Below are 24,156 nucleotides of genomic sequence, written 5' to 3'. Positions count from 1 at the left end.
CTATCTTGCTCTGTACAACTGCTTTGTGAGGATTGGTAGACTTCACAGGAGCATGACCAATGACTTAACAGCAACTGACATGCTTTGCAGTTTGAGTTATTTGTACTATATCAGATCCATTTTGGAAAGTGCCCTAAAGAATGGATATGTGACTTCAATCAACTATTTATAATACATCACAAAGTAGGTAAACAAATTCCTGGGTAGCCTAATGTCTCCCATTCCACTAAGCACCAGAGTGAAGGAGTGAGTGTCAGAACTAGAACACTGCAGGTGATATCTATCTACCTCTACCTAATCTATGTCATATCTATCTATCTCTGTATCTATATTATATCTATGTGCGCATATAGGGGTCTATTTATGACCCTTCGTTTTTTTTACTTGATACTTTTCAATCCTTATCTCCTTGATAAGGATTGAAAAGTAACGGCTATGTATTAAAATACTTCTCAGGGACAGCAGTGCCGATAACCTGCTGTCCCTGAGAAGTGACTCACCTGATCATCGCAGTCTTTTCTCATTTTTGAAGGCTGCGGTGATCTTCTCTTTTTTTTTTTTGGTCTTTTTTTGTTAGTGCGCATGCACCGACTGAATAGTTGGTGCATGCGCAGTAACATCCTGGCCGGCAAACTGCAGGATGATTGACAGGGAGGGATCACATGATCCCTCCACACATGCGCTGTCCAGCTCTGCTCTTCAGAGCAGAGCTGGACAGCACGAAAGTTTTCAGATATGTTAATGTACGCCAGCTTCAGATGGCGCCAGCTTCAGATGGCGTACATTAACATGTAAAAAAAGAGAAAAGTTTCTCTAAATAGACTTTCATACATAGCGTTTCTGAGCACTTCCCATACACTGTTATGGGGAGTGCTCAGAAAAACGATAGGAAATGCAAAGCAGCAGATATCTGAGATATCTGCTGCGATGCTTCAATGGTACATAGTGATTTCACGTAAACCCCCGGGGTTTACCACAGGAAAAATGCTTGTTAAATAGACCCCATAGATAGAGAGAGAGAGAGAGAGAGAGAGAGAGAGAGAGAGAGAGATAAATAAATAGAGTATAGAGAGAGAGAGATATATCTGGATAGATAGATAGATAGATAGATAGATCGATCGATCGATAGATAGATAATGTGCGATGATTTTCTCTGCTATGCTAACCAAGCGAATATATGCAGCTTTAAGCTTTGCCTGCAGGGTTTGCGTTACTGCCATCTGCCAGGACTACAACTTCCAGCATGCTTTGCTGTGGTCACCCCAGAGCCAATCAATGCAGCTTAATACTTCCTGTTGCCATTACCAAGAGGAAATCTAATCGAGGTAGGAGACAATCATATGAATGCTAACGAATGAATCCTATACATACCTCTCTTAGTATCACCCCCTTTGCAGTCAGACTGAGAGCTGATAGGCAACCATCTGTCTGCATGATTACCTCGATCTTTTGTCTGTGCATTGCACTTAAGGTTAACTTCTGCTGCTGTAACTGTACTGGCCGATTAATTAGATTGGTAACTGCAACCAGCTCCATTATATAATTGTATTACATATGCCTGAAACGCCCAGTTATCTATATGTCTTTGTGGTAATGCTGCATTATAAAGTAATGCTGTGTATTAATGTACACCATCATCTTCTGTAACAGCTGTGTCTGTGCTTTATTATGGCATATGTATCTATTGTACACAGTGGGGCTCTGTTCCTCGTCAACACATAATGTGCACAGTGGACAGCATTACCAACCATTAAACTATGCTCTGACAGTCAATAAAAAACTTGATATTTTCAACATCAGTAAGAAAAAATAGAGGTAATTAAAAATCAGACCTACCTATTGTATGTACAGTACTACAGAGATAGCACAGCAACCCTCACTGATAATCATTAAGCCCCCTTCTACTTTCAGTCTAAATCAGATTCAGCATAATAATGTGTCAGCAATTTTTTTTTTTTTTTTTTTTTTAAATCAAGCAGTTTTATAAAACTGGCAATAGAATTAAATATGTGCAAAGGTTGACAGCCTTTTGGCAATCTGGGACATTTATGAATACTGGTACAAGGGGAAAAGGGTGCTGTGACTTCACAGCATCCAAACATTTGAATAGTTGCTATGGATAATATGAGAGATAATTAATACAACTATAAGGTATAATTGAGGGGTTATGGAAATAATCTTGTCCTTATATATTACAATTATATACAGTTATATATTTAAAAACTTGCACATTAATTTGTTAAAAACAAATACACAAAACAAGACAGTAAAAATGTTCCCCATTTATAAACTTCTTTAGTAACACTGTTACTGTTTTGTTTAAATATCCACCTTACATTAGTCTGCTGTAGGAAAAGTGCATAGACTACATATGGTTTGAAGTTGCATGTACTATTTATGTTTTAACAATATCACACTGAATTTTGCACGGTGAAACCACATACCCCAAATGACATCACAGGATGACACAAGGAGCAGCAAGTGAATATGTGTATGTTATGCTGGCAAGAAACGCTGCAATATCTCTGCCAGTATTGAGCTGATATCACAGCATGTGTGGCCCGAAAACTTTTGCAATGTCCTTAATTATCTGGATCATTACAGGCCTTGTTGGTAAGTGCATTCAGAAGACCACTATCAGAAGAGGTCCATGTGGACAAACAAACGTGCCTACCACAAGTCTTCTCCTCGCTACTGCTTGTGTGCTCAGGGGACATTAGGGCTCACCTTCTGCTCTTCACATACTCTAGGTCACTCTCCGAATTCAAACCTTGGGTTCTCAACATAGTACGCCAGAGGCTACCATTCAGACCATACTAGGCAAGGTGACCATGTTGAATATCAAGGTCCTCAACACGTTCATCCCAAAGGTGCACTAGCTTGCAATCCATTATTGTAGATAATGTAATTTTAAATATTCATAATAACCACCATAATATAAAATTACAATATTATTGCCCCCTAATATAATGAAAAAATAAGAATATAAAAAATATCTCTATAACTTTATTATAAATTCATTTTGCCCTCTTAGCCAATAAATAATGATTGCCCCCATAACTCATAAGTCAATGGTGCCTCTTCTTATGTTGTGAATGGCAAGATAGCTCAAATAGCATGCTGTTCTCCCTGCGGTTTGTTACTAAATCTGATGGTTTGTATTTGTATAATGTTAAAAATTGGAATTGCGATTTGAAATGGGGCACTGGATAAACTGTGTGTGTTTTCAGGCATCTTTTAAGTGGTTTGGTGATTTGTAAATCCGGTGGTTTTGAAACCATCTATTAGTAAACCTAGCCCTTAGTCTAAATGCAGTTTTACTTTTAAAAGAGTACCTGTGACCTAAACACAGTAGAGGTAGCGATTTTGTGGGCTGAACCAGAATTCATGAGAATGCAGCCCATTAATCCACATTAAACCTGTACAATTAGTGAGGCATGAACTCCAAGAGAATCAATCAACTGTTTAAGAAGCAGTGACATCTTTGAGGCATCCATTTCTGGAGAATGCAGCCTGTCAATTCACTAGGAGCTACATTGTGTCTCATAGATGTCACTGGTTCATAGTGAATTCATAAACCTCACTTTCATGACGATTGGCTCATCCCACACGATGGCTGACTCCATTGGACCTCATTCACAAAGTGCACTGAATGTATTCCGCAAGATGTCTTCATTTTGCAATGGTTTGTGTGGATGATCATTGCAGAACATTTTGAGGTTCACTTCAAAACTCGGGACATTTTTGTGAGGATTCTGAAAAAATCTTAAAGGTCTCAGCCTCCTACCTCTTTAGTACCACCCCTTGTAATAACTAGTACTGCTTGAGATAGCCTCAATTATGGATTTGATTAATCATGAGAGTGAGAGGGCATCAGGATTGTTTTTTTTAACATTGGACACTTTTGTGTTTGAAGCTTTTTCTAAATTGGCGAAATGGGTTAGGTAAGCACTTCTCCACCAAAGGGCAACTTTTGGGAGCAAAATGTGTCCCATTAAAAATAAAGTCCTTTTACAGAGTGGAAATGGCTATGCACCCTTCCACCCAACAAGTAACATTCCTAAAATGTGACCTCTCGTTCCCTTTATCTGTTTTCAATTAGTTGGCGACACAAAAGGAAATCCGTACTTAGCAAGACTAAGTACGGTCCAAGACTTCTCCCGTGCTGCCCCCTCCACTGGAACCAGCTCCCCCGCTCAGAACATCCCCCAATTTGTCCAGCTTCAAACGGGCCTTAAAAACACACCTTTTCTTAAAAGCCTTCCAGTCTCCCACTTAACTACCCTCCTTCCAGTCCCCCACTTACCTCCATCCTTGTCCTTCCCCTCCCCCCTCTCCGACCCCTCTTCCCCCTTCCCCGTCTCAGCCTCCCTTCTCCCCCTTTCCTCCTCCTACCCTTGCATCTCTGTCTGTCCTACCCTCCCCTTAAATTGTACGCTCCTTCGAGCAGGGCCACCTCTCCTCCTGTTCTCCACCACTTTAACTCTGCTCTCCTGCTACTTAGCCTTTTCCGTGAAGTCCTTCTGCCCTTTTACCCCTCTCTCTCTACTCTCTCTACCCCGCTGTGGGCTCTCACCTGTCATCTAGCTGTACTTGATCTTCCGAGTTACTGTGCATTTTGTTAACTGTACTGTGCTGTCTCACCCTGTACTGTGATTCTGTCTGTCCCTGTACGGCGCTACGGATACCAAGTGGCGCCCTATACATAAAAATTAATAATAATAATATCAAGGAATGACCTTACACTGCCCAGCTCCTCCCGTCAGCTAGTGCAAAACCTGCCATCTTGCTTGCAAACATTAGTGCTTTTGCGCACATCCAGATGCACATGTGAAAATCAAGTCACATATTGCCACTAAATTAGACTTGGCTCTGCCCCTTGACCATTTTGAGCTTTGTAAAAAAAGATGCTCTTTCATTTACATTGTCTTGTTCGATTTTAAATTTGAAATATATTTTTATGTCCATCAGGAAAGGCTGCTATAATCTGTTGTGGAGCAGTTGAGTTTTGCACTTACATCTTTTTTTTCTAACCTTACAGAGTTATTAACAAATGACCAAGTGTTTTGTCAGTGATTGTCCACATTTCACTGGACGCAAGATAACATTCCAAATCTTACTCTACGTACTTTCCCAAATAATATAGGCAGGATCAAAGCCTGGATATTGAGAACCGGTACAAAGCGTGTGATGAACTTGTGGCAAGATTATGGTGGACAGAAAGGGAGATAGATTTCGCATGTGCTCAAACTATTTCACCAATGAGGATTATGAAATGCATGGAACGAAAGAAAGTTGAAAAAGAATGCTCTTCCATCTCTGTTCCACCAGACAGAAGAAGCCACCCCTACACATATACCTTGCAAAAAAACTCCTAAAAAGTTTATAGATATTGGAATAAACACTGAGTTGATTGGGGCAGGGCATGGTAAATTTACCTGTAGAACATGTATGGTCAATACAGTTGGAAGATGAAGTTAAACAAATGGTAGACATTGCTGTACAATGTACACTGGAGATTGAAGACACAGCTACTTGGCCACACCACTGTAACTTGGATGTTATGACGCTGGCACCCATAAAAATCGAGCCTGCTGTTGATGGAAATGTGCTCGATGGTATGCGTGATAATTCTAAACAGATATATCCCAAGGAAACCTTCTCTGAAGCCTACGGTGTAGACAAAGAGGCCACAACTTCTTTGCAATCTCACTGTCATTTGGACATTAGGACTTTGATGTCCATGAAATCTGGTTTGATGAAAATCGTCCCGATGCTTTACATAATCAGTCAGAGGAGATGCATTCAGTTGTTTCTGAAAAAACTGTCCTCAGGGAGGAAGATATAGACAGAGATAGCGCAATTTCTTCTCAATATCTTTGTCATTTGGATGCTTTGACACCAATTCCCATAAAATCTGAACTTGGTGAAGGAAAAGTGCCCAATTTTATGCATATTCAGACAGAGCAGAAGCGATCATGTGCTTCAAAGGAAACTTTACCAGAGGACAAGGATATAGGCAATGAGGCCAAAATGTCATCAAAATGTCACTGTAATTGGGACATTAAGACATCCACATCCATCAAATTTGAACCTGAGGTTGACGGAATTGTGTCTGGTGTTCAACATATTAATTCAGAACAAATAAATTCATATTTCTCAGTTGAAACCTTCTCAGGAGACAGTTATATGGACAAAGGTGTGGACTCTACCAATTCACCCGCCAATCCTAGCCACAGGGACCGGCAAGTGGATAACATCTCCAGAATTGAGCTTCAAACCTCTGCTGAAGATATTGACGTTGAACCATTTAATGAGGAAAGATTATTTCCTGTGTCTCCAAAAAATAATTGTGTAAGTAAAAGAAATGTATCTGTTTAATGTCAAATTTTAACATAGTATCAGATAGATTGTTACACTGTCATTGAAGACCTGTACTTGTCTCACCTTGTTGTAGTATATGACTATGTAAGTGAATATATACATATAACACCAAGCAGAAACAGACATTTAATTCCCTTTATGCAGTGTTTAGCGTACAGGTCCCTGTATACAAGCTAGAAATATATAGCCTTGTGTCTGTAGGGTAAGGACTATAGGACCCTGTTTGCAGGAGTAATAGTATACTAAGACCTTATGAGCATAGGTAAGAATAGACAGCCCTTTGTGTAGGAGTGATTACATAGGTTTCTGTTTGCAGGGTTAGAATAGAAATGTGTTGTAGGATTAAAGGGAACTCCACTGTCAAAGAGTTTGTGAGCACAAGAAGCCAGTAATCCAAAGTGTAGGGATCCCCCTGGCATTGATAACAATTATAAGATAACTTGAGGTCTGTATATTGTGTATAGTTGTACATATACAGCAGATCTGTTGTCTCTAAAGGTAACCAAAATAAAGAAATTGACTCAATAATAAAATTGACCTTTCAGTTATCTTTTGCTAACTTTCCCTATAGCATTTGGAGATATTTTTATGACATATCTGAGCTGTATTTTTGAACAATCTCTGTAGCTGTTTCATCATTGAATAGTTGAATATGTCTCTTTCTGGTATTAGTGAATCTACACAGAAATTCACCACCAATCTTTACTTTCTAGAAAAAGCTACAATGAAAAGTTAGAGTTGAAAATTGCAATATTTTTCCGCCTCCTGTATCCAGTATAAGAAAAACTCTGTTTTATTCATTAATGTTGAAAATTTATTAATCATAGTTGACTACTCTCCCGGAACGTCGGGAGCCTTCCGAATTTCTAGGAGTCCTCCCAGACTCCAAGGAGAGCAGAGCAACCTCCTGGTTCCTGGCCAGTCTGTTAGATAAGTGGTGGGGGCGGCACTTAGCGACACGATTCATGCATCATTGCGGCCCCGCCCCTGGCTGTAATAGGGTAAAATGGTAGTGACAGTTTAGGGGTGGGGGTCAAATGATGTATTCCGCTTGACCACGCCTCTAAAAATCGCCAGCGATATCTCCCCTCCAGGAAGGGAGATCTCATAAGTCGGCATGTATGGGTATATTCTCATGATTAGCTATGAATACACAGTGTAGTGCATTTTGAATGCTAGTGTATGCAAATATTAAATGAGGGTTTATGGTGAGTCTTTGTTTGCATATATGTACAGTTGCAGTATTGTTAAACTGTATACAAAGAGAATTAAGACTGTTCGGTTCAGCTGATTGCAAAATGCTAAATGTTAGGGAGAATCCATTATCGATGCTATGCTTTAAGATTGGTGTCACACAAGAATCTTGCTGTAACGATACTGGGGGTATTATCTGAAGCCCAATAGCCGAGTAAATATCCAGAGAGTAGTCGGACGTTTGCCGGGTCGGTACACAAGCAGGTAGTCACAGATGCAAGGTAGAGTAGCAAGTAGCAGGAGCTGAGCAAGCAGAATACTCAAGCACATGTCTGAACCAGGAAGTGCCATTTATAGGCCCAAACAGGAAACAGGATCCAAGATGGTTTATCTTTGATGCCAAACTGCCCATCTTGGATAAGGGCAAGTTTGCAAATACAGAGACCTCTAGTGGTCGGAGGTGCAAATGTCAAAGTAATTCCTTACACTTGCTTGCAAGAGCACAAAAGTTATTTAAGAGCATGTTTTAATACTTTTTAGCTGCTAGGGAAGACTCTACTTTGATATGTCAAAAGCATTTTACAGCTTGTATGTAACAGGCTGGAACATTTTACATTAATTTCAATGGGGCTGGATTTCAGCAGCTTTTCTATCTGCTAGATGAAAATGCTATACTATTCACGAGCACTAGATGTCTTTAAATCATTAAGTTTGCCAGTAAAAAGCAGAACCCATAGAGTTTGAGTTATCAGCAGATATCTGCAATGCAAAACGCAGTTTCCATAGCGCAGGTGTGACACCGACCCAAGTTGTACGATAAAATGTAAGAATCTGTCATCAGGTTCTCAGCTACATACTGATCTCATTCTCAATCCCATGCTATCCTCCTCCATATGGTGCACTACTTATAGGACATTATTGATCAAAAGCTGCAGAAAGACTAAAATTTGTTTCTGTTTGCCTGTACTCAATTACAACTTAATAAAAGGTCTCTTTAATCGAGAAAATACTTAATTGTACTCTGTCTGATGCCCTTGTCCTGTATGTTATCTCACTTAGTTTTATACTTTTTATTTCAGGGTCCTATAACATTTAATGAGGTTGCCGTGTATTTTTCCAAGGAGGAATGGAGGTGTTTAGGAGAACTGGAGAAAGATCTTTACAAAGAAGTGATTATGGACAATTACCAAATGCTACAATCACTAGGTAATACTATGTTAAGCTGTTATGAGGCATCAAATTTGTAAATCTATTTACAGCTTTACATTTGTAATATTTGGGGCAGAATGGTGGCTAAGTGGTTAGCACTTCTGCCTCACAGCTCTGGGGTCATGAGTTCAATTCCCGACCATGGCCTTATCTGTGTGGAGTTTGTATGTTCTCCCTGTGTTTGCGTGGGTTTCCTTTGGGTGCTCCGGTTTCCTCCCACACTCCAAAAACACACTCTGTCTGTCTGTGTGTGTATGTTAGGGAATTTAGACTGTAAGCTCCAATGGGGCAGGGACTGATGTGAGTGAGTTCTCTGTATAGCGCTGCAGAATTAGTGGCGCTATATAAATAGCTGATGATGATAATATGTCCCAAAATATTTCCTAGTCTGACAAAGATGAGGAATGTCAGATGCTGATATCAGTAATTTGCATAAACCAATAGATACAAAGTAGTGTATAAATCCAGCAGTAAGTTACAATTGATGATTTTAACAAGCAAATAAACTTTCTTTGTGTTGAACAGGTTTTGTGGGTCAAAAACCAGAGATTGTGCAGCGGATTGAACGCTGGAAAGGTGCCTTAAGCCATCAGCAGGAATGGCAAAATAGCTGTCCAATATCTGATCCGGGTAAGAAACGCAGACATAATCCTGTACTACTCTGTTGTGTGTTCAGTCGGAAGACTAAATATAGTAATTGCTTTACTGACACAGTAAGGAAGTCATAGCACTGATGTGCATTCCACCGTAAAATACATTTACATAAGGGTCATTCCATGGGGTAAATGTATGAATGTCCGATTTCTGCAAGTCGCCGGAAATCGGCGACTTTGCAGGTAAAATTTAAAGCGGCGATGGCTTGTAAAGGCAAGTTTGCCTTTACAAGCCATCGCCCCTTTAAAATTTCACTGCAAACCGATTTCCAGTGGCTTGCAGAAATCGGACATTCATACATTTACCCCCATGTCAGTTCAACCAGGGATGTCCAGTACCCATCTCCGATGTCTCCGTTTTTTTTTTAGTTAAGTGAGGATGTCAAAACAACTATTTCTGCCAAATATCTCGACATCTGACAATTAGTTGATTAAATATCGATTTTTCAATTTATTAAATAATTTACTAATCGCGACCTCTTTATGCAGTTTATTTGAAGTATCACGGGTGTTTATTAAGGAATCACCACAAAATTTGGACCCCTAAGGTATCTCTTCCTCCCGAATCCAAAAATCCTAACCAAATCACTTATTCTGCCTCATGTTTTGCATTACGGCAAAAACGCACGTTTTTCGAATAGAATTAGAAACGCTAGGTTCAGTTGACATTAGGGATCCCATTTTTCGAGGGGTGCTTAAAAAAGTTTACATACGTTTCATAGTGGAGAAAGAAAATAATGAAGTTGATGTTCGATTACTGTTTTACCGCATACATAATTAACACAGGAAACCATGACATTTAAAACCTTTAACATAACTTAAGTCCTTAACTGAAGTTGAGTCAACAATCTCATTATTTTTCCTTTGTTTGGAACTTGTTGTAATGGTCTGTAATTTTCATTAAAGTGTCAGCAGAAAGTGTATACTGCCTTCCAGTACTTCCATGGATAGTAGGCACTTCCGTTACACAGAGGACGTGAATAAAAGGAACAAAACACTTATCTCTTGAAGGCCAGGACAGCACATTTGTTGATTGCTTTCGTTTCATGAAGTGTATCAGCACATCTTGTTCCTCCTCATTACATTGAATGATATACCCAATGTACCAGATGTTATCATACACTGCTGCTATGTATGTTCCAGGATGCAGATCACTTTTGTCTACATTTTTTGTGTGTTTAGTGACACTACCTCTTGCCCTGCTGACTTTATGTCGTCTGATGACAATTGATATATGTGTAGCTCATCATTACTAATAGGCCGAAATCTGTGATGAGAAAGTGTGACAGTCTTTGCTGTTTCTAGACGGCTATGCAGCTTGGTTTTGCAGTCTTGTATTTCGTTTTGTGACACGTAAAAAAACTTTATGCCATGTACATTTTCATTTGCCCAGCTATACAGGCCAAAAGGTGTCAAGATGTGATGGGTTTTCTCTGCTTGCAGACTGGTGCAACGTTTAACGGTGCCTCGAATGCCGTCACACGGACTCTTCTAGATGTGGCAATAAAATTCCATTCTGCTTGAATGTTGAAGTCATCCTTATGGAAGTTCAAAAAGTTTTTGAAGTTCTTGTATTGTGCACTAGCACCATCACTAAAGTAGTAAACATACTCCAATTTTAGTAATAGTTTTGCTAAGTGTTTCATAACTACCGTAATGAAGGCATGCACAGTTATGGCTACATGGTCACGGGTAACGCTAATAATCCGCAGGCTCACACAGTTTAAAGTGTCACACTCAAAATGCCTACAATATACAACAAATGGAGTGTTGCTTGTGAAGTGCCCCAGTGGAATCCTTGAATTCCATCCTGACACACGAATGGATAATGTTCTGCAAAATCTAGTAATACAATAGCTTCAGTTTCTGGGCAAATGGTTTCCTTCAGCTGGCGTAGGTATTCAGCCTGTGTCTTTGCTGTATACAGATGGGCTACATATAACTTATTTTACATTACTAGTGATTGTAACCAATTTAGTTTGCACCCACTGCTTAGAAACAATTGTGTCCTCATCATCTATGTCACTATCATGAAAGAGTTTTTCAACTGTTTTCTGAAGTGCTTCTAGACCAGGGCATTTGTCACATCGATGAAGGATACAAGTTTTTGAGACTGATGAACAAACAACAATTTCAGTTAGGTCTTTGTAGTCCATTTTTAGTGGTAGAGCAGCAACTAATAATTTTAAGTTTTGATGAGTTTCGCAAACACACACAGAATGCACACCTCTTTCCGCAACACTAACACACCACATAGGACGTAAGGAACAAAACTTAGACAATCCAACTTAAATGTATGTAAAACGGTCTTTGAAAGCAAGATAATGCTCTTTCAAGTTGAATAGAAGTAGCCTTTTCTGTTTGTGAATCCTTCTTCCTCCTGGAACTTTTACAGAAACAAACTCTTTCTTTCCAGGGCACATGCGAGAATGTTCATCATCTTCGTAAAACTGCTGCACCTGATGAACGATGTGTATAGGAAGGGTTTTCCCTCTATATTGTTCAGGTTCTGCCAGTATACCATGGGTTTCTTTAAGATTTCTTGATTGTTTTACCATGTATTCTGTGACATTAAATTATTCTGCAGTCTGCTTAATTGTCCAGCTGTTAGGTGCCAGAGTTAATATTTTTATTACTTCTTGTCGTGGCGCCTCTTCACACATTTGCTTTAATTCATATATCGCACTCTGTAAATCATCACAACCTGAACATTTGCTTACTTTCTGGGGTGATTCTAGTGCTGTGCTAGGAAGAGACAACATGTCAGTAAGCTTCTCTTGAATGGCTGTACTAGCCTGCTCTTTCTTTTAGCATATGTCTCCCGGTGTCTTCTCTTTACCCCATGCAATTTCACTGGTGAACAACCAAGCTTTGTAATACTTTCATTCAGCTCATCTGTTTCTGCTGGTTCAGTTACACCCTCCACCGGGGATTCAACTTCTTCTGTTGGCATATATATGTCTGTTTGTTCTTTACAGTGTGAGAGTTGAATTCTTAATAACAGCATGATGATGACAGTCACCATGTTCTTCAGTGACATAACTTTTAAGCTTTTTCTGGCTCCCTTTGTGTGAGACAAGAAAGGATTACAGCATGTTTTCTGAAATTCTTCATATCTTAGCAGCAGAAGCTTTTCATGATGGTAGCAGACTGAGGTTCCAGGATCATTGGTTACTGCATTTGAAAAGTCAGTTCTCAGAATCAAAAGTTATTTTTCTTCATCTGTAAAGTGGTCCCAGCTATGTACTTCAATGGTTTTTGAGTAGATAGTAATATGGCTACCAAATGTGCACTTTTCATGAGCAGCTGCCATGATTGACTTTTTCTGTCTCTACCTCTTTCTTTCTCTGGAAAGTTTCAGTTTTGGTTTCTCTAAAGGGAATCCCCTTCCCATCAGTTTTTGTTTGTTTCATTTCCTGTATGGGAGTTTTATCCCATTGCTTCAATTTAGTTCACTTTTTTGGTATGGTTTTTAACAATGTGTAAATTATGTATGTGGTACACCAGTAATCGAAAATCAACTTCATTATTTTTTTTCTCCACTATGAAACAGAGTACCCTGCTGATTATTTTGTGGTAGTAATGTATACCTTTTTTAAACACCCCCCTCGCCCCCAAAAAAAATGGGATCCCTAATGTTGATTGAACTGTTGAAGCGTTTTTAATTGTATTCGAAAAACCATACGTTTTTGTAGTAATGCAGATAAAGTAATTTTGTTTGTATTTTTGGATTCTGGAGGAAGAGTTACCTTAGGGGTCCAAATTTTGTGGTGATTCCTCAATAAACACTCCTGATACTTTTGACATCCTCTCTTAACTTAAAAAATGTTCAAAAAATCTGAGATGAGTGGTGGACATTTAATTTTTTTGGGGGTGATCTGATGTGGAATGACCCAAAATTGATATGTGGTGCAACACAACTCAGATAAGCACATTTAAAATGACGTTAAAGCACAGCTATATTCCAGAATTGTTCAAATATTAAGGCAAAATGTACTATAATTATTACCATAACTTTTCATTGCAGCTTTGTACACAGTAAACTATGATAGAGTCTTTCTTCCTGTCTTACAAAAGTCACATGGCACAACTTTTAGTCGATGGCCTGAAGTCTGCTACAAAGAGTCAGCAATAAAGTCAGTGTCTGGCGTGGGGAACTCGATGGATATACAACCTCCTGTGTTGAAAATACTGAATAATGTAACACTAATGGCTACACCAATAAGTTTGGGAAACTTAAACAATGCTTATTTTATCAGAATTCAGGAAAGCAAAACTTGTTGGTCCTCCAAAATGCCATTTATTGGTGACCCTGACAAAAAACATTTTAGACTTTTAAAACCTATTCTCCTGCGTTCAGCTTAATGAAACATGGGCTACTTACAGCCATCATGCATCAAATAACTATCTTCAGTCAGGGGGAAAAGGACCATGGTACGAGAATTTTGAAATGGCAAACAATGGAGGTGCAAGTACAATAGCATGTGAAAATGCAGACAAGCACATACACATATAGAATTGCAGAACTCTGTAATAAAGCCTTTACTCATCCCACTCTGTATACCACTAACCAACCCAGGTATGCCTATCTCCCTGAGAAGAAAACAAATAAACCCTCAGAATCCCCATACTACTCAACAAAACCACCCAACACCGTCCCACCTAAAGACTAAGTAAAAAATTAGTGTGGGGCACTTGGGAGGGACTCTAGGAGAAAACAAGGGGAGAAGTTATTTGCTAGCTTTACAGCTAGGAACTCTCCAGTGAAATGAATACCCGTGGAGACTAGCAGTAAAACTACCAAATTGGCCAGACAGAAAAAATTATGGAAATCCCTCATGGCTAGCTCATAACCAGCCTAGGCTAATTAGTAGAAAAGTCAGTGTTTTGTCCTAGCACGTTCGTGAAACCTATTATCCAATCACTCTGTTGCCTCACGACTCTCTCTAAAAAAAAAAGTGGGTTCTACCTTCCGCTACTGATGGAGAGAGAATGGCATAAGGGAGTTGTAAGTCTTGGAGTCTTCTCTTGACCTGTGTGTACTGAGCATAGCTCTTTTGATCCTCAATTGCAAAGTCCAGGAAGACTATGACTGTGTTGTTTTCAAACTTCAACTAGCCCGTCTGTCTCATGAGCCTAAGGACCGCATCTCAATCAAGGGGGGCTCCTGGCACTGAGAAAAAAGGAGGCAGGCTCTTTCAACAGCAAACTGTGGCGTGAAAGCATCTGTGTCAAATGTGCGGGTTAGCTATGTTTCCAAGAAGTTCTCTGGGTTGAAGCCTTCAGGACTCTCCAGTGAGCCAACAAAACGTAAATTATTCTTTCTCCCCCCAGGTCAGACAATTTTTGCTTGCAGAGATTCATTTGTGATGTAAAGTTGGAGATATCCCCCTTATTGGAGCCATAATATCCTCCAAGTTAGAGATTTGGGGCATTTTTCTGAGTCAGTGATTGCCTGAAGAGCCTGTTGCACAGAGGGAGTGGCTTCTGAAGATGTGTTGTTGGGAAGACCCAGTAGTTTCATTAGCAGAGTTAACAGCAAGGGCCCGTGTCTAGCTTTCTAATTTGGCCGCGGTGGCTGTTGCGTGACTTGTTTTCCCCGTGGTATGTGCTGTGCGGATGTGTTGTATGACACCCTCTACCCAAGGCCCACCTGCCAAGTTTCAGGTCCCACCCTGGGATGCAAGAAGTAACCGCAGTAAATAAAGACCCACAAAAGAAAAGTCCCTCTATCTACTGTCTCTTCAGTGTTTTGCAGGACCACAGATGCTAATGGGCTCCGAGCCATGTAGGCAGGAGATGTGTCATCAGAAATAACCCCGTGCCACTTAATTGACTAAGTGATTGGTGCTGTTCTTGCTGGATGTTGTAATATTGAGCTGATTGTACAGCAACAATAGAGTTCGTAGTGACAAGGTACAGGACAGGTGCCAGCCAAAGAAGCAACATATGGACAAAAGGTGTAGGGCTGGAACAACACTGGATTGCCTACAAAGGTGACTATTATATGTATTATAAAATTCAACAATGCAGGTAGTCAGGGTTCAGAAATCTTTTAAGAGTGCTGGCAGTTGAAGTGTCTTTAATATAAGGAAGCAGATGCTTACTGTGATGAAGACCCAGCTGCAGCTTAGGATATCCAGCAAGTGCAAATACTCTATGGCACCCAGGAGGCTTAATTAGGGGCAACTTGATAGAAGCTGGCATTTCTCCATGGAGGTAAACAGGACACTCCAGAGTTAGAGAATGGCCCGACAAGCTCTGCAGCAATGGCTGATATCCATCTGCTGTTTTCCACTACCAGTCTCCACACTCCGCACTGAGCACAGACAATAACCATCCATGCACTTCCACTTCACAGCACAGATCATAGTGTCAGCTACAGGTGTTGTCACCAATCTCCAGTAGCTTCAGATTGATGCTGATCCTCCACAGCAGATGATCCAATGAAAATTCCAGGGTGGCAAGATACATGGTAAGAAAGCCATAGAATATAGAGAATTGGCTGATCAAGTGAGGGGCACAAAGCTTAGTACTTTGGGTGACAGCTAGTCGGGGGAGCTAAGCTGCATACTCCATTTACGGCCAAGTCATGCCCCAACAAAGGCAATATTTGAATTAAAAGTAGCAATGATTTTTACAATAACATGGGCTCTGCATTACCCCCAATGTGTTTAATGGTCCTGCACAAGAGATCTTTCTTCATCTCAGATAGGCCTTCTTCCATCCTTGTGAAGCTCCCATTTATCAGATTTAGAAGTTAAGAGGGGAGGGAAATTACTTCTTTAAAGATTTCATTGTAGCACATATAATATTCAAATACATGAAAAAAGAAGATAACTCTTTGGAGTTGTAACTTGGACTCTTCTGAAGAGTAATGGAATCTTCTATATGTTAGTCTCACCCAAAAAATAAATAATCAGAAAGAAAGACAATATATAGAGTAGTATATTTGGTATTGATAAAAACGTTCTGACAAGTTGAAAACGCAAAGACTGAGGATATTCCGCCTTTACTTCCGACGGATCTTGTAAGAAGAGTGCAGTACATGACCTGGGTTTCTGTTTTGTAGTGTACATGTCATGCTGTTATACCATCTGGATCTGGTAGGGAAATTTTTTTACACAACAAAGCGCCAACACACCTAATGTCTAGTAAGTTTGTTAACAAAAGGGTGTTGGTGATCAGCAAATGAAATCACCAGTGTGGTGACCCCTCCAGGATTCCTTGAAAAGATTTTATCTTCTTTTTCTAAAAATTTGGCGAAGGACTGACAGACTAATATCACCTGTGTTCCCCATTTGTTGTTTTTAATTTTCTATGTATAAGGTTTGGTGGAACCGATAGGGTGCGGGAGGATCACCCAGGAGCGCTTGAGAAGGTTCTTAGTGTTTAAAATTCAAATACAATGCAGCATTTGGTTTGCAACATAATTAATAAGCCTCTATGTCAGTTGGTTTTACTACCGCTCCACTGTGCTTAAAAACATGTTTTTTGTTAGTGAATATGGTAGACATTGCCAATGCTCCAACTTGTTTGTGAATAACAGTCCTAAACACTAATTTTAAAAACACACCTACACACACAAAAGGGCAGACTAGATGGAACTGTGCTTCCAAATTCTGTTTGTATGTGTCTCAGTGTACTGATTTGTACAAGGTACTCTGTAAAGCTTTAATCTGAATGTATTATTTGTATGCTAATTCTAAACCAGTGTTCCAGAGGGACCTCCTCATCATTGGCTCCCACCACAGGTTTCCATTATCAAAAAGAGTCAAGTGAAATACACTGCAGAGAACTGATAGCTGATCACACTCCAGCATACCAACCCCTGCAGCTCTAAATCCCAGTACACAGTACATATAAGATCGTGTTATACACATTAACATTCACGTTAACACACAATATATATATATATATGTGTGTGTGTGTATACAGTCAAGTCCATAAATATTGGTACATCGACACAATTCTCATATTTTGGGCTCTATACACCACCACAATGGATTTGAAATGAAACTAACAAGATGTGCTTTAACTGCAGACTTTCAGCTTTAATTTGAGTGTATTTACATCCAAATCAGGTGAACGGTGTAGGAATTACAGCAGTTTCTATAAGTGCCTTTTTTTAATACTTTGTTGCAAATCCTTTGCAGTCAATTACAGCCTGAAGTCTGGAAGGCATAGACACCACCAGACGCTGGGTTTCATCCCTGGTGATGCTCTGCCGGGCCTCTACTGCAAATGTCTTCAGTTCCTGCTTGTTCTTGGGACATTTTCCCTTCAGTTTTGTCTTCATCAAGTGAAATGCATGCTCAATCGGATTCAGGTCAGGTGATTGACTTGGCCATTGCATAACATTCCACTTGTTAGCCTTAAAAAACTCTTTGATTGCTTTTGCAGTATGCTTCGGGTCATTGTCCACCTGCAATATAAAGCGTCGTCCAATGAGTTCTGAAGCATTTGACTGAACATGAGCAGATAATATTGCCCGAAACACTTCAGAATTCATCCTGCTGAATTTGTCAGCAGTCACATCATCAATAAATACAAGGGAACCAGTCATTGGCAGCCATACATGCCCACGCCATGACACTACCACCACCATGCTTCACTGATGAGGTGGTATGTTTTGGATCATGAGCAGTTCCTTTCTTTCTCCATACTCTTCTCTTCCCATCACTCTGGTACAAGTTGATCTTTGTCTTATCTGTCCATAGGATGTTGTCCCAGAACTGTAATGGCTTTTTTACATGTTGTTTGGCAAACTCTAATCTGGTCTTCCTGTTTTTGTGGCTCACAAATGGTTTACATCTTGTGAACCCTCTATATTCACTCTTGTGAAGTCTTCTCTTGATTGTTGACTTTGACACATATACACCTACATCCTTGAGAGTGTTCTTGATTTGGCCAACTGTTGTGAAGGGGTTTTTCTTCACCAGGGAAAAAAATCTTCTGTCATCCACCACAGTTGTTTTCTGTGGTCTTCCGGGTTTTTTGGTGTTGCTGAGCTCTCCGATGCGTTCTTTCTTTTTAAGAATGTTCCAAACAGTTGATTTGGCAACACCTAATGTTTTTGCTATCTCTCTGGTGGGTTTGTTTTGATTTTTCAGCCTAATGATGGCTTACTTCACTGATAGTGACAGCTTTTTGGATCTCATATTGAGAGTCGACAGCAACAGATTCCAAATGCAAATGACACACCTAGAATCAACTCCAGACCTTTTACCTGCTTAATTGATGATGAAATAACGAGGGAATAGCCCACACATGTCCATGAAATAGCTTTTGAGTCGATTGTCCCATTACTTTTGGTCCCTTAAAAAGTGGGAGGCACATATAGAAACCTTTGTACTTCCTACACTGTTCACCTGATTTGGATGTAAATACCCTCAAATTAAAGCTGAAAGTCTACAGTTAAAGCCTATCTTGTTAGTTTCATTTCAAATCCATTGTGGTGGTGTATAGAGCCCAAAATATGAGAATTGTGTCGACGTCCCAATATTTATGGACTTGACTGTGTGTGTATGTATGTATATATATATATATATATATATATATATATATATTATATACATATTATACTCTCCCTTTAAATATGGCGTAATGTCAAGTGTCAAGTGATTTTTGTACTAAACAAGAATATCTTTGCAGGTTTTACAGCCATGATTCAGAAGGATCCATTACATTTACTGAGTCCTTGCAGACCATCATACTGGACTTGTCGTGATAATATTCTTTGTCATACTCCTGAAGAACAGTACACAATGGAGAGAAATAAATTGCCATTTTGTGACTCAAAAATGTCTAAACTATGCCAAGAAGTTCAGCAAGACATGGGACTATCCTGCACTCCTGACCCTAGCGAAAACTCCATTAATGGTGAAGTGCAAACGAATAACCAGCCAAAGAAAGCCATGCAACCGCACATGGAAATAACTGTGTTTGGGCGCAAAGGGGTCAGACGGTATACATGCTTAGAGTGTGGAAAACACTTTCTCCAAAGCTCACACCTCAAGTCACACCAGAAACTGCACACAGGAGAGAAGCCACATGCCTGCGATGAGTGTGGGGTGCAATTTGCACAAAAAAGTAGTCTTATAAAACACCAAAGGACCCATTCAGGTGAGAAACCATATGAATGTCTCAAGTGTGGCAAAAGGTTTTCACAAAGCTCTCATCTGAGCATGCACCAGAAAACACATATGAAACAACCATGTTCTGAGTGTGGTCACCTCATAACTAACAGCACCAAGCTACAGCCGACACAGAAAGAGTGTTTAAAATGCAGCCAGCGCCTCGTGGAAAGACTAAATGTCATCAGCCAACGAAAGCCAAAAAAAAGAGAAAAGATTTACCAATGTACTCAATGCGAAAAGTGTTTCACCCGGAGCGCTAACCTTGTTGTCCACTACAGAACTCACACAGGGGAAAAACCATACACGTGTTCCGACTGTGGGAAAATGTTTACAGACAGGTCAAACCTTGTCAGCCACTTGAGAACTCACACAGGAGAGAAACCATATTCCTGCACTGAATGTGGAAAAAGCTTTCCCTACCGCTCGGCGCTAGTTATGCACAAGAGAGCACACACTGGAGAAAAGCCGTTTGCGTGTAGTGAGTGTGGGAAAAGCTTTGTCTGCAATTCACGCCTAGTGTTGCACATGAAAGCTCACACAGGCGACCGGCCCTTTGGCTGTGATGTGTGTGGGAAAAGTTTTTCATGCAGTTCGACCCTGGTGAAACACCAAATTATACACACAGGGGAAAGGCCTTACACATGTATGGAGTGTGGTAAAACATTCATTCGGGGGTACCATCTTTCAATACATCAGAGGACTCACACAGGGGAGAAACCTTACATGTGTTCAGACTGTGGGAAAGGTTTTACAGATAAATCCAATCTTACAAGCCACCAGCGAACCCACAAAGCCGAGAAGGACTACGAGTGTAAAGAATGTGGGAGGAGGTTCACGCAGAGCTCCACATTACTTAAACACCAGCTAATTCACACAAGAGAAAAGCCCTTTGCCTGCCCTGAATGTGGCAAAATGTTCTCTCGTAGCTCAAACCTTGTCATACATCTGCGGATGCACACTGGAGAGAAGCCTTACACCTGCACTGTGTGTGACAGAAGCTTTTCCCACCGCTCGCATCTTGTTAAACATCAGAAAATCCATAAATGATATAGCAAACCACATGGAGCTGCACCTACTAGTTAAGTATGCAAAATAAATATCCATGATAGTGTTTACTCTAGACAAATCCTGGGGGTAAATGTATCAAGCTGAGAGTTTTCCAGCGGGTTTGAACAGTGGAGATGTTGAAAATAGCAACAAATCAGATTCTAGCTATAATTTTGTAGATTGTGCTAAATAAATGGTAGCTAGAATCTGATTGGTTTTTCAAACCCGCCGGAAAACTCTCAGCTTGAAACATTTACCCCCTGGACTTTCTCATGGAATTCACTTTGTATACTTGTCTTAAAGTGGATTTGCCACTCGAAAAAGTAGAGGCAGACATTTTTGGGCTGAGACAGTATTCATGAAAATGCATTCTATTAGTTTAATAGGATCTAGTGTCACATTACTTCAGTGATGTCACTGGTTACTAGTGAATGGATAGGCTGCATTCTTATGGATTTTGAATTGTGCCGTAGTGATGTCTCTGGTTCCTACTGAAGTGAGAGGCTGCAGTGTAATAAATATTTGTTCAAAATACAAAATGCCTGGTGTTTAGGAGACAGGTTAGCTTTAAAGAAACTTTCCATATTGGTTTTCTTTAGGAAAATAAAACATTAAAGAAAAAAATGTGTATTAGGGATGTGGGTAAATCTGCAATTGTTATTCTCCAAGGCAATCCTATTTTACCATTACTTATCACTTTATTTGATGTAATCACATGTGGTAAATCAACATGTACAACTGCATGGATTGTAGTAAGATGATAGGATTAATATATGTTAGAAATATAGGGACTGATATCTAAGATGTGAGAAAAATATATACAGAAAAAAGGTTCTGTTACTAAGTTGCAAAAATGCAGAGCAAATGTGTCCTCAAGCGCCTATTTTTGTACAAATGCAGCTGTTTTTATGACAAATGTATAGATTTGGACGTGGAGATTGTGGTGTCTGTTGGGAGTGAAAAATTTAGCATCTTCTGAGGAATTGGGTGAGAGAGGATGTTCCTTACTGAGTCTGTTTCTGGACAAGATAATTCAATGAAATTCATGTGATAAGAACGAGCCTTTGCCAGGACATTCCATATTTAGCAGGGAGCTGCAGAGCCATTTTCACCTCACAGAAGGAATTAAATTTCCCATGGCCTTGGAGGCAGCAGAGATCGGGCCTTAGCCTATATTTTGAATGGGGATGTTTTTTGACCTTCCAGGTGCACCTTATATTGGAAAATGTATTGAAAGGCGATTCCAATGTAATAAATAATAGTGACAAATGTAATACAAACAGTCTTGGTGTTCTCTTACTCTCATGGTTAATTAAACGCATAAGTAACGTTATAATAAGCAGGATTTTAGGAGGAAAATAGAGTTGATATTACTGAAGGGCATGCGGTAGTAGCCTGATCTTTAAAGCAGTAATGGTAATTTCCAGGTAGAACTGCAAGTCAGCAAAACATTTACCAGGGGAAGATCTTACAATGTTGCGCCTCTGGAGCTTTTTCCACTTGTCCACACGCCTGGACACATTTGTAGATTGCAACGGCATCTCCAAATAGCAGTGGGCAGATATTAGCCCTGATGATCGCTATAAAGGCCATCCAGATGCAGCATTTTGTGGAGAACATCGGCCATGCTCCATAAATGACCTCTGATGTAGCAGTATGAACTAAATAAAAGTACAAGCAAGACAATGTATATAATTATTAAGCCCTGGATTTTTAGTGTCTAAAAAAATTAAATAAAGTTCTTTTCAATCCATGTTTTACGATTTTATAGGTTTTAAAAATTGTAATTTAGGATTTATGCGTTGTATGAAAATAAAACATAACCACGCAACATAAGATTATGTTTGAAACACTGTGCCTTTATTATATATGAATTGCATTTGAAACTCCTATCATGAGACCTAATGAACTACAATATACCGTTATGTGGGAAACACTGTGCATATATGAAAACTACTTATTTTAAACTCCTAAATTAGACCATTTCTACTCCTAACATGACGCTGAACAATGAAATACTTTGACAGGTTTTCAGGAGAAAACCCTCTTCTGCCTTCCGTTAAAATTTGCTTGAATGCACTAAAGCTGCTCTTCACGTCACCTGAGGGGTGCAAATTTCATGGCTGCTATTTCCATAGGATTCCAAGGTAGTGTTTCTTCTCCACAGAGAACAAGACTCACTTTTTCAATCTTCTTGAAATCGGGATTACGTGCCAGCACAGCCTCCCACTTCTTGGCTTTGGATGGCCCCAACTGGTCCAGGAGCCACTTTGTTCCTCACTTCCTGCATGACCTAAAGTGCTTCTGTCATTGGGAGAGTTGCTTCTTCCAGTTTATTACATATAAGTACTCAATTTTGCTCTTCTAATCTTAAGGGGATATTGATTGCGCTTATTGAAGTAGCATAACAAGTATGTGTTACTTTTAAATTGTTTTCATTTAGAAGGTTAACAAATTCAAAATGTTCTTTACTTGAACCTTACCAGATTAAGAATATGTCGTCAATAAATTAATTATAAATTAAAAATCAATGTGAAGACAGATGCCGAAATCCCATAATAAGACGTTAGAACCAGCTAATCATGGTCTTCACCTCTAGCAGTCCCCCCCTTACTCCTCAATGTGCTTACTGATACTCCGTTGGCCCTAGATCTAGGAGAATGGTGCTGACTCTGGATATATAAGAGACACCAAGCAAAGTTTGTATGCACAGTGTACTAGAAACACAGGTACTCATAGTCAAACAGAAAATGGTAATGTCCTAAGTTTGCGTAGTAGTCAGAGAGTAAATTAAGTAATCCAATTGGAATCAGGCCAGACAGCAGTATGGAGAGTTTTCAGGGTCCAAAGCAGTGGTCAGTGCTGGCAGCAATCCAAAGAGAGAAGGCAGGGTGCAAAGCAGTGGTCAGAACTAGAATACAAGGCAAAATAAACTAAATAAATTATTTTACAGGCTTAGAGTACTGCAACTGTAATCGGTACCCTGGCTATTAGCTTCCTGCACTTAATAGGGCAGGGAACCTATCAGGAGGCTCCAAGGAAGCCAGGTTCCTCTGAGATGATTTGCTTCAGTGCAATCACATGATTGAAATGAACTCTGCTTGGAGGCGTCTATAGCAACTGAGCAGATGGTAACTGAAGAAGAGGATTGCTGTGGAGTGCACCTGCACCCATGGAACTCGTGGATTCACATCAAGACTAGAGTTTGGCAAGAGGGCACTTCAGTCCACTAATGATTATACAAATTTAGTTTTTAATAAAAGCACTATTATTATTGTAATTTATTAAAAACATTTTGGCAAGGTATATTCTCAAACAGGTTACTAAAAAGGCAAAAATATTGAAAACCCTAGGGGGTATATTTACTAAGCTGCGGGTTTGAAAAAGTGGAAATGTTGCCTATAGCATCCAATCAGATTGTAGCTATCATTTTGTAGAATGTACTAAATAAATGATAGCTATAATCTGATAGGCAACATCTCCACTGTCCCAAACCCGCAGTTGAGTAAATATACCCCTAGATATGTCAT

At 39.7% G+C, this 24,156-nt stretch overlaps 1 protein-coding gene across 3 annotated transcripts; it reads left to right on the top strand.

The window, feature by feature from the left end:
- Window positions 1–1,282: 1,282 nt before the first annotated feature.
- LOC142151427 (uncharacterized) lies at window positions 1,283–22,379 on the top strand. Of its 3 annotated transcripts, none has more exons than XM_075207049.1 (5): window positions 1,283–1,325; window positions 5,147–6,354; window positions 8,658–8,784; window positions 9,313–9,417; window positions 19,095–22,379. In XM_075207049.1, exons 2-5 carry the CDS (start codon window positions 5,800–5,802, stop codon window positions 20,624–20,626), a joined length of 2,319 nt encoding a protein of 772 aa, XP_075063150.1. In that variant the 5' UTR covers window positions 1,283–1,325; window positions 5,147–5,799; the 3' UTR covers window positions 20,627–22,379. The 3 variants fall into 3 exon arrangements, with proteins under 3 accessions (XP_075063150.1, XP_075063148.1, XP_075063149.1); XM_075207047.1 differs by having other exon boundaries at window positions 1,302–1,325; window positions 5,042–6,354; XM_075207048.1 differs by lacking the exon at window positions 1,283–1,325 and adding an exon at window positions 2,290–2,613.
- Window positions 22,380–24,156: the final 1,777 nt, after the last annotated feature.

The sequence above is a fragment of the Mixophyes fleayi genome, chromosome 4 (genome assembly GCF_038048845.1).
Source record: "Mixophyes fleayi isolate aMixFle1 chromosome 4, aMixFle1.hap1, whole genome shotgun sequence".
Taxonomy (NCBI): domain Eukaryota; kingdom Metazoa; phylum Chordata; class Amphibia; order Anura; family Limnodynastidae; genus Mixophyes; species Mixophyes fleayi.
This window is presented reverse-complemented; position numbering and strand designations above follow the sequence as displayed.

Excerpts from the sequence above, each read along its gene's own strand:
- LOC142151427 (XM_075207049.1), top strand. The coding sequence starts at position 5,800 with ATGCATTCAGTTGTTTCTGAAAAAACTGTCCTCAGGGAGGAAGATATA. Across the intron at positions 8,785-9,312 it reads CCAAATGCTACAATCACTAG|GTTTTGTGGGTCAAAAACCA; the intron begins GTAATACTATGT and ends TGTGTTGAACAG. Across the intron at positions 9,418-19,094 it reads CTGTCCAATATCTGATCCGG|GTTTTACAGCCATGATTCAG; the intron begins GTAAGAAACGCA and ends ATATCTTTGCAG.